Source organism: Haliotis cracherodii, unplaced genomic scaffold (genome assembly GCF_022045235.1).
Source record: "Haliotis cracherodii isolate W230 unplaced genomic scaffold, xgHalCrac1.p SCAF_13, whole genome shotgun sequence".
NCBI lineage: Eukaryota > Metazoa > Mollusca > Gastropoda > Lepetellida > Haliotidae > Haliotis > Haliotis cracherodii.
The window spans coordinates 20,462,516-20,479,900 of record NW_027266268.1 but is presented as its reverse complement, the minus strand read 5'-3'; the positions used below and the strand labels follow the sequence as shown (position 1 = coordinate 20,479,900).

General features: G+C 44.8%; 2 protein-coding genes across 2 annotated transcripts in view; one reads left to right on the top strand and one right to left on the bottom strand.

Annotated features, from left to right (window-relative positions):
• Nucleotides 1-204: 204 nt before the first annotated feature.
• Nucleotides 205-12,095, bottom strand: LOC139459744 (large ribosomal subunit protein uL18-like). The gene is made up of 8 exons (XM_071241404.1): nt 11,993-12,095; nt 10,603-10,672; nt 10,134-10,249; nt 9,199-9,333; nt 8,097-8,299; nt 6,925-7,102; nt 709-797; nt 205-358 (listed from the first exon to the last, which is right to left on the bottom strand). The coding sequence occupies exons 1-8, from the start codon at nt 11,993-11,995 to the stop codon at nt 259-261; spliced, it is 894 nt and encodes a 297-aa protein (XP_071097505.1). The 5' UTR covers nt 11,996-12,095; the 3' UTR covers nt 205-258.
• A 240-nt stretch (nt 12,096-12,335) lies between these two features.
• The window catches only part of LOC139459755 (coiled-coil domain-containing protein 18-like), a 41,929-nt gene continuing 36,879 nt past the window's right edge, over nt 12,336-17,385 (top strand). Inside the window, exons 1-3 of the mRNA XM_071241417.1 lie at nt 12,336-12,684; nt 14,644-14,857; nt 16,769-16,954. Coding sequence (XP_071097518.1) covers nt 12,560-12,684; nt 14,644-14,857; nt 16,769-16,954 — 525 coding nt within the window. The 5' untranslated portion in view covers nt 12,336-12,559. The remainder of the gene's footprint in view (nt 12,685-14,643; nt 14,858-16,768; nt 16,955-17,385) is intronic.

Below are 17,385 nucleotides of genomic sequence, written 5' to 3'. Positions count from 1 at the left end.
GATTGTTTTCTAAGTGTATCTGAATACTATTTGCCAGGGCTCCAATAAAACAATTCCAAAGCGGACATTTTTTACTCAGCTTTTGAGATATACAGTTGGTACTCGGGTAGGGTCAGGTAATAGCGGGTCCAGTACCCGGGTTGTAAATTTGGACTTGTCCATGTCATGATTCCAATGTAGTGAAAATAAACTTCCAACACCAAATGATTAGACATCAATTCTTTAATGTCTCTGCAGAGTTCATTTCGCGTACAGACTTTAATTGTCAGCCTCTGCTTCCAGCTTCTTAATGAAAGCTGCCTTCTTTTGCTTGACACGGGCCTTGCGCTGAGCCAGAGTGACCTTCGCCTTGGTCCACCTGCAACACAGAATGGGAAGTCAAGACTGGGGAAGAGGCAAGCATGGGTTTCTGAAGACCTATTCTACCCAGATCTTCAGGGTGTTGTTAAATGCTTCAATACTGATTGGACCAGTGATGATACTCATGGACAAATTATACACAAATTTTGTATTGTCATCAAAGTGGTATGATCGATATAAGGAAGACATTACAGAGAAACTATAGGTTTGCTCCCAAAATATTCAGATCTAGGGACCTATAAACATCAAAATGTTTCCTCACTAACCCCCTGACGTATATGCTTAAATTCTGACAGTTTATGTATATCTCCTTAATTTGAAAAACATCCTTCAAATTTATAAATTTACCTCTTCTTGGTAATCTTCTTCTCTGGCTTCGCCTTCTTGGCGGGGTCTGCCCTAATGGCAGCATGGGCTTTCTTGTACATCGCTTCAATCTAGAACAGTAGAAAAAAGATTTAAATTTACAAGACTCACATCACAATTTACCATTGTATTTCTATCTTATGAACAGAAAGTGAAAACTGCATCTACCATCTGTTTGAGTTATATATCACCTGCCACTTAAGCAGGGGTAGACACCATCTGTAATATCCAACAGGTCCACAGTTCCTTTCAGACTACTAGCTGATGTTAAAGAGCTAGGTTTGGGTAGAAAACAACTAGCCCAGCTAGATTTTCACTAGTCTCAGACTAACAGACTAGTGGGCTGCTTCCGTCCACTCACAATTTGGCAAGGTTGAAATTAAAAGAAGTCTGCTAGTCTGAGACCAGTAAAATTCAAGGACTGGCAACATTTACTTCTGGACAACCAGTTTTACCATTAGGTAGATAGCAACTCTGTAGCATATCATGAAAAAATATATTAATTTCTAACCTGCTTAGGTCGTCACAATTCAACAAGGACTCCCACCTGATTATATGATGCACCTATCCATGAATCAATATTTTAAGTCTGTATCATTTTTCAAAAGGTTACATCACCTTGTCTTGCAATAATTAGGCCTAATAACTGTTAAAGTTAGTGTTACATTACCACCAATTACAAAACAAATGCTAATTTTAGTAAAATCTAAATATTTTTTACATTTGTATACTTATCCTGCATTACTCCGTATTGCATTTACTGCTGTCTTTGTCAGAGTGACGAACTGTGTGAGATCCAGCTGCTGAAGAAAGTTGTCCCAACCAGCTCAGGAGGCAGCGCCCTCTCACAGTCGGCACGTGACCCGGAAGTCATGACGTCACACAAAAACACATAACTGCTTTAAACAGAACATCTGAAACTTCGTGGGGAGGTAGCGTAGCAAAAGGGAGGGCACTTAGACTTCGTAATGCAGGATAAGTATACAAATGTAAAAAATATTTAGATTTTACTAAATTTTTTAACTTATCCTGCATTACTCCGTATTGCATCTTTATCAGACGGCATGGCCAGGGGGCATACCTGCAGATGTGAACCATAATAAACCCTCGTCAAGGTCCGATGAATCCGCACCGCATACAAGTGATGACCGGAACATCTACGACCATTCCTGTCTTCAGGAAACAAGAGTCGATGCAAAAACGAAACGCCCAAATAGGTAACCGAAATACAATGAGGCGTGTAGCCAAAATATAGAACTTACCGAAGAGCGAAAGCGAAACGCAGTAGAGCCCTCTAATCTGAGGCGATAAACACCAGAGAGTTCGACGGGCCCCGCTCGGGGAATCGAAGAATCAGCGGCACCCACACTGGACGAGGGGGGAGGGGACAAGGAATGATCTATCAGGCTGTCCTGGGAGTTGAGTCTTTACGCTGACGTCCCATGATGAACGGCGCCCTAGGTACCGCATTCGAACCGGGCACGGGTTCTAGACGTCGAGGGCGTGCTGTACATGGACTCGAGCGGCAGTAGTCAAACCCAGTAGAAACACCCGTCTTCTTCTTAAGGTCGTAGAAGGAAGACGAGGGGAGTGGTTCGCAGGGCGTTGAAGACCACATTCAGATCCAACGCAGGCGGTCCGAACTTGGTCTTCAAGACTGAACGAGCGCAGCCAGGCCTGTAGGTCGGGAATTTTCGTCTTTCTCCGAACGTCCGGGATGGCCAGAACGGAGTAGATGGCGACCAGGTATGTGGGGGTGTTAAGCCCTTCAACCGACGGGTGCTACGCAAGTACAGAAGGAACTGATCCAGGATCTGCGGTGACGCTGTCATCGGATCCTGGTGTTCGTCAGAACAAAATGCCCGGAACGAGCATCATTTATCAGCATACAGTCCCCCCTGTAGATGGACGGTGGGCTGAAGCAATAGCCTTGGTCGCTCTAGCCGAATAGCCCTTGGCTTTCTGCAGTTGTGTCAGGCGTGCAGACGAGAACATGCGGGTATTAGGGTGTGGCACAGACCGTGTGGATGGAGCAGAAGGTTGGACCAAACCGGAAGTTCCAGGGGTTGTCTCTGGCTTCTCTGGGTCCGTAAACACCACACTACAGTGACGTCGTCAGGGGACACGATCAACAGGGCGTGACCGAGAATGCACTGTCAGCAAGTGACGTCCCGGATAAGCCGTTATCTCGAGGCTGTTGTTGTGCCAATGGTGTTGATCTCTGGATCACAGGTGGTCACAATGTGGGCTGGTGTGGGCCACTAGCAACTGACAAGGTGGCAGGGGAGGTAGTCAGCAACAGGGGTCTGCGATTGCGTACCGTAGATATGATTCGGAAAAAGGTGTGATCGCCTGCGAACCATCCTCAAGTAGACGAAGTAAACCAGCTTCACAATCGACCGCCGGGGCATCGACGTAACCGGGTAGTAGAAAGTCGAGGCAATATGGCCATTGCACGAAGTAATGAGATCGTTTTCATCCCTGAAGCGGCGTATAAGTACTCCTGTTCTTATATCGAGGTGACGATGGAGGACGACAACACGATACGAGGCAGGTATGCAACAGGGGTCAGTGGGACGGCCGAGGGACTTTTAAGTATCAAATCGACACTGTGTCCGGCAGTCAAGGCGGAAGATAGGAAGGTGTCGTAGTCGAAAAGATCAAACCGGACGAAGGAAGGCGATCTTTTCCATCCCTTGAACGCCTATAGGCGCTATCGTTCTTATAGCGAAGGGTTGATGAAACAAGGTTCCTCGTGACAGCCGTGTTGGTAGAGGAGGTCTATTGTTTCCAACATCCGTGCATGGATGGACTGCGACAGGCGCCTGGTTGAGTGGTTGCACCAAGCGTACAGGTAGACATGGAAACCAATCTGTAGAAGTACATGGCACCCCTTGCCATGGTAAGTTGACCTGATTCCTGTCGGAGTTGTTGACAGTCCGAGTACTTGACACGTGACATGTAAATCACTCTGCGCAGTAGCCGAGAAAGCCGCATTGGAGTCGGAACTGAGGTGCAAACTCCACACACAGACAATCCTCAATGAACTGTGTGAGAGACGAACAAGTGGTGTACCCGAGTTTTGCGATAAAACACGGAACCCCATGGGCGTCGTGGAAAACCCGGGGATCGCCGAGGAAGAGTCTCTTTCAGGAACGCTGGCGCTAGGGTAGGGTAGAACAGCGTTGGTGTCGGCGATGTCGACGAAGTAAACTCTTTATAAGTGGATGTCGTCGTCGAATCTGATACAGACGCTGTTCACACGACGCTCTGTTTCGATGGAAACCCGCAGGTCATCTCTCCGGAATCATAGCGCTTTAAACGACGGGATTAAACGATGGATAACGTCTCAGTGGGCAAGTTGAATAGACCAACTGTCTATTGGTTGAAAAGATTCCACCCAGGAAGTAGAACGAGAATCACGATCCCGAAGACCGATGGGAGAGTAGTGACAGGAGCGGCGACAGTTGTTTCACCATGCTTCTCCGTGTGACGAGTTATGAGATGGCAGCAAGAGAAGAAGAGGGCAGTGGCGCCGGGGAGGCGATTGCCGATGGTGCCCCTTAAGTCGAAGTAGAAGATCGGATACTCGGCTCATTGATCTGAGCTTGATAAAGCTTGTTGATCTAGGCGCCGGAGGTCATCTTAGGCGCCGGATATATCATAGGCGCCAGGAGCGCCGAGACACCAGAGGCGCCAAGTCATCAGAGGCGCCGGGAGCGCCGAGAGCGCCAAGACACCAGAGGCGCCTGGAGCGCCGAGTCATCAGAGGCGCCAGGAGTGCCGAGACATCGGAGGCGCCGGGAGCGCTGAGTCATCAGAGGCGCCGGGAGTGCCGAGACACCAGAGGCGCCGAGTCATCAGAGGCGCCGGAGGCGCCAAGACACCAGAGGCGCCGGGAGCGCCGAGACATCGGAGGCGCCGAGTCATCGGGAGCGCCGAGACACCAGAGGCGCCGGGAGCGCCGAGACATCGGAGGCGCCGGGAGCGCAGAGTCAACAGAGGCGCCGGGAGCGCCGAGACACCAGAGGCGCCGAGACATCAGAGGCGCCGGAGGCGCCAAGACACCAGAGGCGCCGGGAGCGCCGACACATCGGAGGCGCCGGGAGCGCAGAGTCATCAGAGGCGCCAGGAGCGCCGAGACACCAGAGGCGCCGAGTCATCAGAGGCGCCGGGAGCGCCGAGAGCGCCAAGACACCAGAGGCCCCGGGAGCGTCGGGAGGGCCGGGAGCGCCGAGTCATCAGAGGCGCCGGAAGCGTCGGAGACATCAGCGTTGATGTGGTGGTGAACGGTCGTATGTCGTGCCATGGGAGGCAGACTCTACGTTGAGAGCGCTGGAGCCGCCGGTGGAGTAGGAGACCGGGAACGGTCGTATGTCGTGCCATGGGAGGCAGACTCTACGTTGAGAGCCGCTGGTGGTGTTGGGAGCTCTGCGAAGCTCCGCTGAGCGCTGCTGCCGTCAACGTAGATGGGGGTCAACGAGCACGTTGAGCGACCTGGATACTCGCATGAGCTGAAGTATCACAGCGACGAATGACTGCAACATCGGCACTGCCTTGTGAAAGTACAGGGCGTCGTACAATCACGGCAGAAAGGGGCGGCCCCCACCAGATTTGTTCCCGCGGCAACAAGTGCAGCGAGGCAGAAAATCTGGAATTTAAGCAAAACATAACTATGTGGCAAAGCCACAAAGTGCGAGAAGCATAATGTGATTCAGAAACTTTGTATTTCAATGAAGTTTATGAGATCAAACAATGACGCTAAAAGGTAGCGAAAAAGCATAGCTTTAAGCAAACACATAACCATGTGGCCAAATCACAAAGTATGGGAAGCATAAAGTAACTCAAAAACAGTATATCTTATTGAAGTTTATGAGATAAACAATTACGCTAAAAGGTAGCGAAAAGGCATAGCCTTAAGCTAACACGTAACCATGTGGCAAAACCACAGAGTACGGGAGACATTATGTAACTCAAAAACTTCGTGTTATATTGAAGTTTATGAGAAGAAACAATTACGCTGAAAGGTAGCAAAAAGGCAAGGCTTTAAGCACACCAAAACAACATACATAAATGTAATACCCAAGCCAAAGAGAGAATTCAAAACGCAGAACACGACATTACGTGGCCACATGGTGAATGGCCAAATGGCGGAAAGAAAACAAAATGGCGGGAACAACATTGCGCCCGTAAATTACTGTGACGTGAGCCACAGACGAGCGATAAACGTTACAATTTACGAATGGGAAGACCCTATGGGCACGGCCCATAACAGGTAACAATGTAGCAGCATATAATGAATGTAGAAACACGCAAATATAAAAAACAAACAATAAGCTTTAATTTCCACAAGGGATACAAAGTACGTCCGTCCGTGGAGGTGACAAAGCAGTTATGTGTTTTTGTGTGACGTCATGACTTCCGGGTCACGTGCCGACTGTGAGAGGGCGCTGCCTCCTGAGCTGGTTGGGACAACTTTCTTCAGCAGCTGGATCTCACACAGTTCGTCACTCTGTCAAAGACAGCAGTAAATGCAATATGGAGTAATGCAGGATAAGTTAAAAAATCACACTAATTAGAAAGTGCAGAATTAAATCACTTTAAGTGAGTTGAACACAAAGGCGGAACAGTTTGATAAATCAAGTTCCTTAGATAAGCCTTGGGTTTGAGTCCTTTCATCTTTTTGACAGCAGCAGCCAATAACTGAAGGGAGATAACTGTTGTTTAATGCTGCACTCTGCAATATTCCAGCCATATGACCACAGCCTGTAAATAACCGAGTCCAGACCAAACAATCCCATGATTGATATTGTGATCAACAATCCATGCTGTCGGGGCATGACGACACGTAATGTGTTTGTCGTTTAAGGCCGCACTCAGCAAAATTCCAGCTATATGACAACAGTCTGTAAATAATCGTGTCTGGACCAGACAATCCAGTGATTGACATCATGAGCATCGATCCACGCAATGGGGATACAATGACATGCATCAACCAAGTCAGCGAGCCTGACCACCTGATACCGTCAGTCGACTCTTACGACAAGCACAGTCGCCTTTTACGGCAAGCATGGGTTGCGGAAGACCCCAGATCTTCACGGGTCCTATAACCCTTATTTAGAACCAACCTATGGTATCAGATGGCCCCTTACTCAGAATGAACCTTCACAATCAGCCCCTTATTTAGACTGAACCTACGGTATCAGCTGTAACTCCCATCTTGATGAAGCGAGAGAACTGTTTCCGGAAGAGGTCATCATCTTCCTCCTTAAGGTGTTTCATGTAGCCTGCCACGTGCAGACCAAAGATGTGATTGCGATGAATGTCGGCCTTGAATTCGCTGCTCTCAGAGTCAAAGCCTGGGAACCTCTTCATGCTGAACAAACAAGAGGATACCTTTGTCATATCAATGAGGTGGGGTGAAATTGGGTTTTATGTCACATTCCAGGATTATTGCACTCATAGCAACATGCATGTTTGCGTGTCTGCTTGTACCAGTCCTGACCAATGCCGGTTTAATAGTGCTTGCCCACTGAGGTACCATGCTGCAGTTATACCCCACTCAGACAATACTAACAGCGAGCCGACCAGTCCTTGTTTATCCCCTTAAAGCTGAGCACAGACAGGATAAGAACATCTTTAGAAAGAATTCATGTGGATTATTCACCCTTCGTTAATTTGTGAGCGAATGTCATCTGTGTGCTCAATCAGACTTTAGCACTGATTTCTTAAGTGTTTGATTGTATTTCTGTTCTGGGTTGATTGTATTTCTGTTCTGGATCGAGGGGATGTAATTTATGTTTTATTAAAAAAAACACCTGAAATCTAGCAGAGGGTCTGGGGTACTACATGATTTACGTATATATATATATATATATATATATATATATATATATATATATATATATATTGTACTGGCATGTTTAACAAAAGTGACCGTTGAGGTAACAAAACTCACTGAAATGCTGTAGTCAGCTGTATATTTGTTTGTTGTTTAACACCACAATTGGGATACAATGACATTCATCAACCGAGTCAGCAAGCCTGACCTCGTCAGTCGCCTATTACGACAAGCATGGGTTGCTGAAGACCTATTCTAACCCGAAACTTCACGGGTCCCTGCTGCATCTAGCATGATCACAGAGGCCAGACTTACCAGTGACTGAAACAGGCAAATCTTTAGACACACGGACACACTTACAGTCAACTCGACCAGTCTCATCTGATCCTCATTAGTTGACACCAAGCATGAGATACTGGAGGATCTATTCTTACCCACAAATTCCCACTGGGTGATTCAATTATTCCCCACTCATGGCCTTTCATTCCGAAATTTAAAAAGTTCCATATCCTTTTGGCAGCGTCCTCACCTGTGGGGGATGTCAATGCCACCATCAACGGCTCCCTTCAAAGCTCCAAACACCCTTGCACCAGTGGTGGTACGAACTAGACCAATGTCCAGGTAAGCACGGAAAGCGCCTGGTTTGCCATCCTCATCTTCAACGTAGTATTCTTCACCATTTGCCTCCTCAACTCCAGTGTAGATGGAATCAAGTTTCAACTTTTGAAGCAGCTGTACGGTTAAAGAAATGAGAAGGTAATAGTCATTGGTCATGAAGAAATCTGAGATTGTAAATGTAGATGTTAAAAATGTAAATATGAAATCTACAACTTAATTTGAATACTTGCAACGAAAAACTTAAGGAAGTACCAACGGAAAGTAACATTTAGCAAACGTACAATGACTGTCAAGATTCACTCTTAGGTTCCGTTCAGTGACATGTCAGCTTGTGGTTTAGTTTACTCTATAGAGTGTAGTTATGCTTTAAGTAAAGCGATGAGTGAGTGAGATGGGTTAGGCTTAAAAAAATAAAAGAACTGGCAATGACTTTTAAAAATATATAGTGATGGGCGGTGTTTTTGTGTGTTGCTTGTTTAAACTAGTATGTTACCAAATAAACAGTTGTGTACCATCAACCTGGGAAAGGGCCTCCCTACTTAAACAAGCATACAAACTCCTATTGGTGCCATTACTGTAACACAAGATGCACAGTAAAGCAGTGCACATGTAAAGGGAAGTAACTGTGTGCCATATTAGAATACATTGTGGTAAAGTATGAGGATTTTTTCATTTTTTAGAAAATGGAAATAAAAATGAAACATGCAGCGGACTTTATGGTGGTGCGGGTGGTGCCTGTGAACCAAGCCTACTTTTTAGCCTTAAGGCCGCTTTAAACAGTATTCCAGTTATATAAAGGCATGTCAGTTTATCGTGGGAGGAAAGCCCGAAGGGTGCAGAGGGATGCAGGTCTCAGACGTTAACCACTTTGGTGAAACCCACAAGCACGGGTATGGTACTGACAAACCTAGAAATAAAATCTGAACAAAAGCATTGATTGTTGAATATAGAGCGTGGACTGAAGAAAGAAAGTGTGAGTGAGTATCAAGGAAGTTGGGTCTCAGTGTACTTACCCTCCTGGCCAGGAGGAGTCCAGTGCAGTATGCAGCCGCATAGTTCGTCAGCCCTACCTTGACGCCGTATCTAGGCAACTCATGGGAATATGCAGCCGCAATGATAATGTCACCTTCGATCCGAGCGTACGCTATCTGAAAGAGGAGCGAAAGCTTTAAGTTATGCGGAGACAAATGTAGACCTAAAAAGGCACTTTTCACGTTTGTAAGTTTGTTGTTTAATACCAAACTCAGAAATATTTCAGCCACATAACATGTAAACAATCAAGCCTGGACCAGACAATCCAGCAAATTGGTTTGTGCAACGATCAACACTGTCACCAATCCTGAATCAATTAAGTCTTTTATAACCAGCATTTGTTGATAGTAGGGCTGGGGCGATACACCAACTGCGATCCAACATATATCACGATACTTGATTGTACCCTTATCTGTGATGCATAAGCCATCTTTCTCAGAGACAGCACAGCCAAATACCTGGCACACTGACGATTTACAGTTGGCAGTCTCAAGCATGGCACATGAAATGATGAATGAAAATATTTCTGTTTTCAGTGTTACTTTTCACAACTAATTAATGTTAGGTGTAACAGTTCTTACAGCAAACACTTAAGGTATAAATTGATATTTTATACGAAGTGTACAACTGTGATCGATACTTGTACCAAGAAGTAAAAAATTGTGATCCACCGATGCATCATCCATCCCGCCACTAGTTGATAGGGACCTCTTCTATTGTAACCTGGTAACCCCACTGGGGCACCATTTTCAGAAAAGGTAGTCACTTGGATTCGACCGCACTTTTAGCAATATTCTGGCAACATCACAGCTATTGGACACCAGAAGCGGTCTTCACCTTACCATGTCTGGAATCGAACCTGGTTCTTCAGCATGACAACAACCTTAAGGCATGACGACTCGGATCAAAGACCCACCTGACAAATGATGTCCTTGTTGGTGAAACGGACAATCAGTCGATACTTTGGGGTGTTGTACTTGTTTTTCTCTTGGAAGATCAAGCGTTTACGAGCAAAGTAATCGGTACGTCCCTCTGGAAAATTACAATTGAGAAGGGTTTAGATAGGAATAACAGTCAATTCTTGATAATGAGCAGGTTTTTAATTGAACTTTGAAAAACAGCAATATTTCATTTGATCCCATGCAATTTTTCTTTGAACATGTCTGCACCCCACTTACACCGTGATTTCATACACTAGCCCAAAGCCAGAGTCTCAGAAAATACATTCTGGTCTAGTAATATCAGCTTATTCTAGTCCATATACTAAGACACCAAAACTATAAAAAATAAAAAGTTTTTTGGAACAGACCGCATTTAGATATCTTTGTAGCAATAATCTGTGTCTAAAAAGAATAACCAACAAGAAAAATCTGACAATAGCTTACCTCTCCTCCTTCGGAATTTCACTTGAAATCTCTTGAAGTATGCCTTGTTTTTAACAACTTTTACGAACCCCTGCAAAAAGAAAATAATTTAGCCTTTTTCTAGCACGACAAAGACATCAAATGGCAAACATATTCATTTAAACGAGTGTGGTGATGCAAGATAAATATTTTAGAATTTAAGAGGGATGGTGCCACTTATCTTGTACCAAGAGTACCGTATTCGACATAATCAGCGCCCATGGCGCTCTCATAATTAGAAGTAGGGAGCTCTTATTAGAGTATTATTTTGGTGAAAAAAAACAAAGTTGAAAGATGAATTTCGTTGTTTATGCCGACAGCCTGAAATGTTTATTATATATATGACAAATATTTTTCCAAAATTTAATTGCCCATAATTAAGGGTGCATATAACACACAAGTGCATATTATACACAAATAAATAAGTCTTGTGTACATTGATCAATCGGAAGGGGTGCTAATTGGGATTGTTCACTGACCAATATGTTAGCAAATATCGCCGTGGGCGCTTATTACGTCGAATATGGTATTCACCCAAACTTTGATTTGGTTTATCCTAACCCTTACTTCAATTTTAGTGGACATAAGAAAATGTTTTGCTGATTATCATCATCAGGGCAAATAGAGACACCATCAGCCAAAGCATTGCACCTGGCCACCCGATCTATTTGAGATCCCTTTTAAGACCAGACAATATGAGCCAGGTCCCCAAAAGAATCTGAGAAAACAGGCTTGGTAAAGACTTAGAGATAACTCAATATCATGAATAAAACGAATAGCACTGGAAAATAGCTTACTGAACATTTATACTGAAAAGATAAATATCTTGATACAGTGCAGTGCCACACCTCTTGGTAGTCTTACACTACACCGGTACTTCCTATTGTTTTCTTGAAAGCTCGGTTTTCGTTTGATGTATCCTGCAATAGCTTAACAATATCTGTGCATCAAGTCTTGAACTGCCACGACCTTTGAGCATGTCTTGGTATGTATCTAATCATGAGGTTACCTATTATTAAAGCCTGCTATCCATAACTATGCGAAGGCTTTTCGATGTGTAAGAATTCAATGTGAACTTGCTCCGGTGTTTACATTGATGATCTCCGAAGCATTTTATTCGAACATGTGGGCCCTCATTCATGATTGCTATGCTCGATAATGCGGTGGTGTCACATTGTGATAGTCTAATCTCTTCTGGGTGAACTCCGACATACTGACGGCCATGCTTCTATTACAACGACGTCAGGACACTGAATTTTCAATCCAGCAAAATCATATTTATTTGGGGTCATCAGGTTAAATTTACCACAATCGAACATAATTTTATTGTTGGTTTACCCACAGATACATTTGTATTTGAAATTGGGCTCACCATGATAGAGATATACGAAGTTAAAACTTCGTCACTCCGATAGCTTCGGTTGGGGGCTGAAGTTACGGTAGAAAAGGAAGTTACATGGCTGCCATGCGCACAGGTGTCCGTCAGCGGAAGTGAGAAAATGCGAGATACTAAATTTGTTCTTAAAAATACCGATGGTTAATTTGTATAACTTTATTGGGAATATTACCTTTGTTTCTATATCCCACAAGTGAAAATGAAAGGAGTTTTATACAAAATATTCAAAACAACCTTGACATTGGCCTTGACATTGGTTCTGTCATGGCGAACCAATAACAAACCAGCGCGGTTTCGTGTTGATTCTGCAGTTGTCGTACATGCTGGATGAGCCGAACTGAAGAATTATACGATTTTACGAAAAGAAAAACTTCAAAATAATAAATAAAGATAAAACAGTTTTATCATGTTCTGAACTTCCGCGGAAAGTATTTTCAGACAAATCTCGTATCCTTGCAACAAATTCAAAATCAAGTTGGAGCATGTTAGTTTTTTGAAGTAAAGTGACAGATTGCAATCTTCAATACGAAACGGAAAAAGAACATGGCTGATGCTGCGGCATCCTTAACTTTAATGAAAAATGTTCAGGATTTACGACAGAGACTAGTTGACACTGAGAAAACGTTGAAGAAAATAACGAAACTTGAATCAGAAGTTGGTCCTAACCAGTGAGTAACATTGTACTCAGTATTACAGTCGAATAACGCTTTATTTAATCTTAAGTATAGTATACCATATGCATATATCATTTATGAAATAAATTAAATTTTTTTATGGCTGCTGTAATCTCACAAGCTGCTAATTAACTTTTTGACTTAGCGTAAGATGACACCGAGGGTCTTTCTTTCTTCATTTATGTAATGTTAGATGTGTTGAATAGTCAATTCATTTTCATTGTGAACGAGGTCCACACATAAAATTTGTCTCATCCATGCTTAAAAAATGGCACATGCATGATATAACTACAGTTTGCTTGTTATAACGTAGACAAATGTCGCTATTGTGAGCTAATGTAACAAACACTTACGGCAGCACAAGAACAGATGAAATATGCTCATAAGATGTCACCTGGGTCCAATTCCACCTAGCGATCCGAGGGGTCAGGTAGCCAAGTGGTTAAAGCGTTTGCTGGTCATGCCGAGGACCAGGTTCGATTCGTGACATGCGTACAATGTGTGAAGCCCATTTCTGGTGTCCCTTACTGTGCTGGAATATTGTTAAAAGCGGCATAAAACCATTCTCACTCACACACTCGCTCACAAAGTGATCTTGGCACTAAGATTGTTGTAAGTCTGTGTTGAAGTATTGGAGTTATGATCGCCTTGGCGCCAAGATCGCTCTGTGGAACCGCTGCCGCTAAACAAAGATCTGAGGACATCTCATTATGGGTCACGTCAGAACGACCTTTCACAAACTTTGACCAACCACTGAAATGACTAACAAGAAGTAGACATCAGCTAATTAGAAAGCAGCTTTCTCAAGCTTTACGGCACTCGTTTCAACCTGGCGACTACCATTTCAGACTACGCTTGAAAAATATGTTGACACAGTTCTCGATTAAAATTTTGAAAAATGAACGAACAAACATTCCAGAATGTCTGATATGTTGCTGAGATTGTATGGCAGTGCTTTCCACGTACTATGCAACACCTCCTCCTTTCTCATATGTTTATCCCACGGAAGCGAGAGATATACGATAATTTTGACGGAATCAGTAGTTCTGTTGTTTGGAATGTCCAGTGTTAACGTTTTCGAGGTTGCATGACTAGAAAACACGTTCCGACTGTCACTTTCACGATCTGGTAAGGGACGCTTTGATTGGTTGGATGATAGGTCGTTCTGACGTGACCCTAATGGGATGTCCTCAGATCTTTGTTTAGCGATAGCGAGAACTAAGATCTGATTTTAATGAGATTGTTTAAAACCAGAATATCAAATAAAAAAAAGTTGTTATTTTTTAAACAAATAAATTTTAAAAATATTTTTCTGTGAGTCGAATTAGCCTACTAGGAGCATACTGTTGTTACAATTGTTGTAGTAGTTAGTAATAGTAGTAATATTATTTGTACATATTATCGAGATTTTTACAAGCAGTTTTCATCTTCTCACTCACTATTTATTCTCTGAGGAGTTCAAAACATCCCATTATTATTTCTATTTGTGGAATTAACATGTGTAAGTGCATTAAGGTATATCATGTACAAGCATGCCAAAGGTGTATCACTTGTATGTACAGGTCAGTTAGATTGGTGTACAGGGTCAGCAATATGAATTCACATCGTAAAATAACAAGACAAATTTTTGTTTCAAAAGCCACAGTCCAAACACAATATATGTAAAAAAACTTGTAGAGAGCACATACTATTACGTTATGACGAACTCAAAGGGACCACTAGATTTAGTTTGTAATAACCATAGTTTGTTATAAGCATATTTACAGTGTATATGCAACAAATGGCCGGGACTAAAAATAAGTTTGTTATATCGGTCAGTTCATTACACGCGTGTTCACTATAAATGTAGTTTACTGTACTTGGATTCATTTTCATAATCTGTCAAATATAGAGGATTCTTTCACCAAGAAAACATTTGTAAACAGTTTGACATTTTCACTAAATGATTGACAGGGAAAGGACTGATGACCGCCGGTCAGCTGGGCAGGGGATGTATTCTGGAGGACAGTATTTGTCGTCACTCTCCTACGACTATCAGGGACGAAGAGACAGCAATGATGACTTCGTGGATCGGGAAAGCATACGTTCAGGGCTCAGCACGTTGCCTGATTCCTACACAGGATTCCTCAGTCGACAGTTCCCATCGAGTACACCAAACAGACCACAGGTATTGTACCACACCATCTACATCCCCTGTAGGGCTGGGACGTGTCCAAACTTACTACCCAGGTACCCACCCCTCTATTACCCGACCCTACCTGGGTACCCACCCCTCTATTACCCAACCCTACCCGGGTACCCACCCCTCTGTTACCCAACCCTACCTGGGTACCCACCCCTCTATTACCCAACCCTACCCGGGTACCTACCCCTCTATTACCCGACCCTACCTGGGTACCCACCCCTCTATTACCCAACCCTACCTGGGTACCCACGCCTCTATTACCCAACCCTACCTGGGTACCGACCCCCTTATTACCCAACCCTAACTGGGTACCCACCCCTCTATTACCCAACCCTACCCGGGTACCTACCCCTCTATTACCCAACCCTACCTGGGTACCCACCCCTCTATTACCGGACCCTACCCGGGTACCCACCCCTCTATTACCCAACCCTACCTGGGTACCCACCCCTCTATTACCCAACCCTACCTGGGTACCCACCCCTCTATTACCCAACCCTACCCAATACCTACCCCTCTATTACCCAACCCTACCTGGGTACCCACCCCTCTATTACCCAACCCTACCTACGTACCCACCTCTCTATTACCCAACCCTACCCGGGTACCCACCCCTCTATTACCCAACCCTACCTGGGTACCCACCCCTCTGTTACCCAACCCTACCTGGGTACCCACCCCTCTATTACCCAACCCTACCCGGGTACCCACCCCTCTGTTACCCAACCCTACCTGGGTACCCACCCCTCTATTACCCAACCCTACCCGGGTACCTACCCCTCTATTACCCAACCCTACCCGGGTACCCACTCCTCTATTACCCAACCCTACCTGGGTACCCACCCCTCTATTACCCAACCCTACCTGGGTACCCACCCCTCTATTACCCAACCCTACCCGGGTACCCACCCCTCTGTTACCCAACCCTACCCGGGTACCCACCCCTCTGTTACCCAACCCTACCTGGGTACCCACCCCTCTATTACCCAACCCTACCTGGGTACCCACCCCTCTATTACCCAACCCTACCCGGGTACCCACCCCTCTATTATCCAACCCTACCCGGGTACCCACCCCTCTATTACCCAACCTTACCTAGGTACCCACCCCTCTATTACCCAACCCTACCCGGGTACCTACCCCTCTATTACCCAACCCTACCTGGGTACCCACCCCTCTATTACCCAACCCTACCCGTGTACCTACCCCTCTATTACCCGACTCTACCTGGGTACCCACCCCTCTATTACCCAACCCTACCTAGGTACCCACCCCTCTATTACCCAACTCTACCCGGGTACCCATCCCTCTATTACCCAACCCTACCTGGGTACCCACCCCTCTATTACCCAACCCTACCCAGGTACCTACCCCTCTATTACCCAACCCTACCTAGGTACCCACCCCTCTATTACCCAACCCTACCCGGGTACCCACCCCTCTATTACCCAACCCTACCCGGGTACCCACCCCTCTATTACCCAACCCTACCTGGGTACCTACCCCTCTATTACCCAACCCTACCTGGGTACCCACCCCTCTATTACCCATATAGGGTTCAAGCAAATATACTACGAAAAACAAGTAAACCACCTAATTCTCTCATATGTTTTACTATAGTTTATCTATCAAGCAAAATTGATTTGTGGAAAAAGTCTCCCTTTTGAGCTTTTGAAAAACAAGTGAAAGACAGAATGTAATGTTAAAAAAGTCAAGAGCCCAATTTCACAAATCTGTCTTCTTGCCGCTGTGGGTGTTGTAAGTCAGTGTTTGGAGTCTACAGACAATAACGATAGCATCCTTCAAACAACCACTTGCTTTTTCTAGATTTTAGTAGAAGTCAAAATTTGTAGACGGCGATGGACAGACAGTGAACTGATTTTATTTTTTCAGACCAAACGCCAACTGTCTGAAGACTATGACTCCGACAACTCGACTCTGGGAATATCGGACGCTCTCAACATGGAGTCGAAGCAGTCAGGTGTCTCCAACACCAGCAGGAAGGTGATGAGACAGAATCAACGGCTCTTGGCCGAGGTCGAAAAATTAGCATATGAACTTCAAGCAGCAAAAAGCAAGGTAAATCAGTGCTTGAGATTTATGACTAACACTCCTGGGCCCCGTTCCACAAAGCAATCTTAGCGCTACGACTGTCGTAAGTCAGTGTTAAAGAATGGGAGTTACAATCACCTTAGCGCTAAGATCGCTTTGTGGAACGGGGCCCTGGAACCTAGAGGGACCATATGGGTTGTTGGTTGGTTGGTTTGTTGTTTAACGCCGCACTCAGCAATGTTCCAGCTATATGACGGCGGTCTGTAAATAATCGAGTCTGGACCAGACAATCCAGTGATTGACAGCATGAGCATCGATCCACGCAATTGGGATCGATGACATGTATCAACCAAGTCAGCGAGCCTGACCACCCGATCCCGTTAGTTGCCTTTTACGACAAGCATAGTCGCCTTTTACGGCAAGTATGGGTTACTGAAGACCTATTCTACCCCGGAATC

Excerpts from the sequence above, each read along its gene's own strand:
- LOC139459744 (XM_071241404.1), bottom strand. Across the intron at positions 9,334-10,133 it reads ACAAGGACATCATTTGTCAG|ATAGCGTACGCTCGGATCGA; the intron begins GTGGGTCTTTGA and ends CTCCTCTTTCAG. Across the intron at positions 7,103-8,096 it reads GGCATTGACATCCCCCACAG|CATGAAGAGGTTCCCAGGCT; the intron begins GTGAGGACGCTG and ends TTGTTTGTTCAG.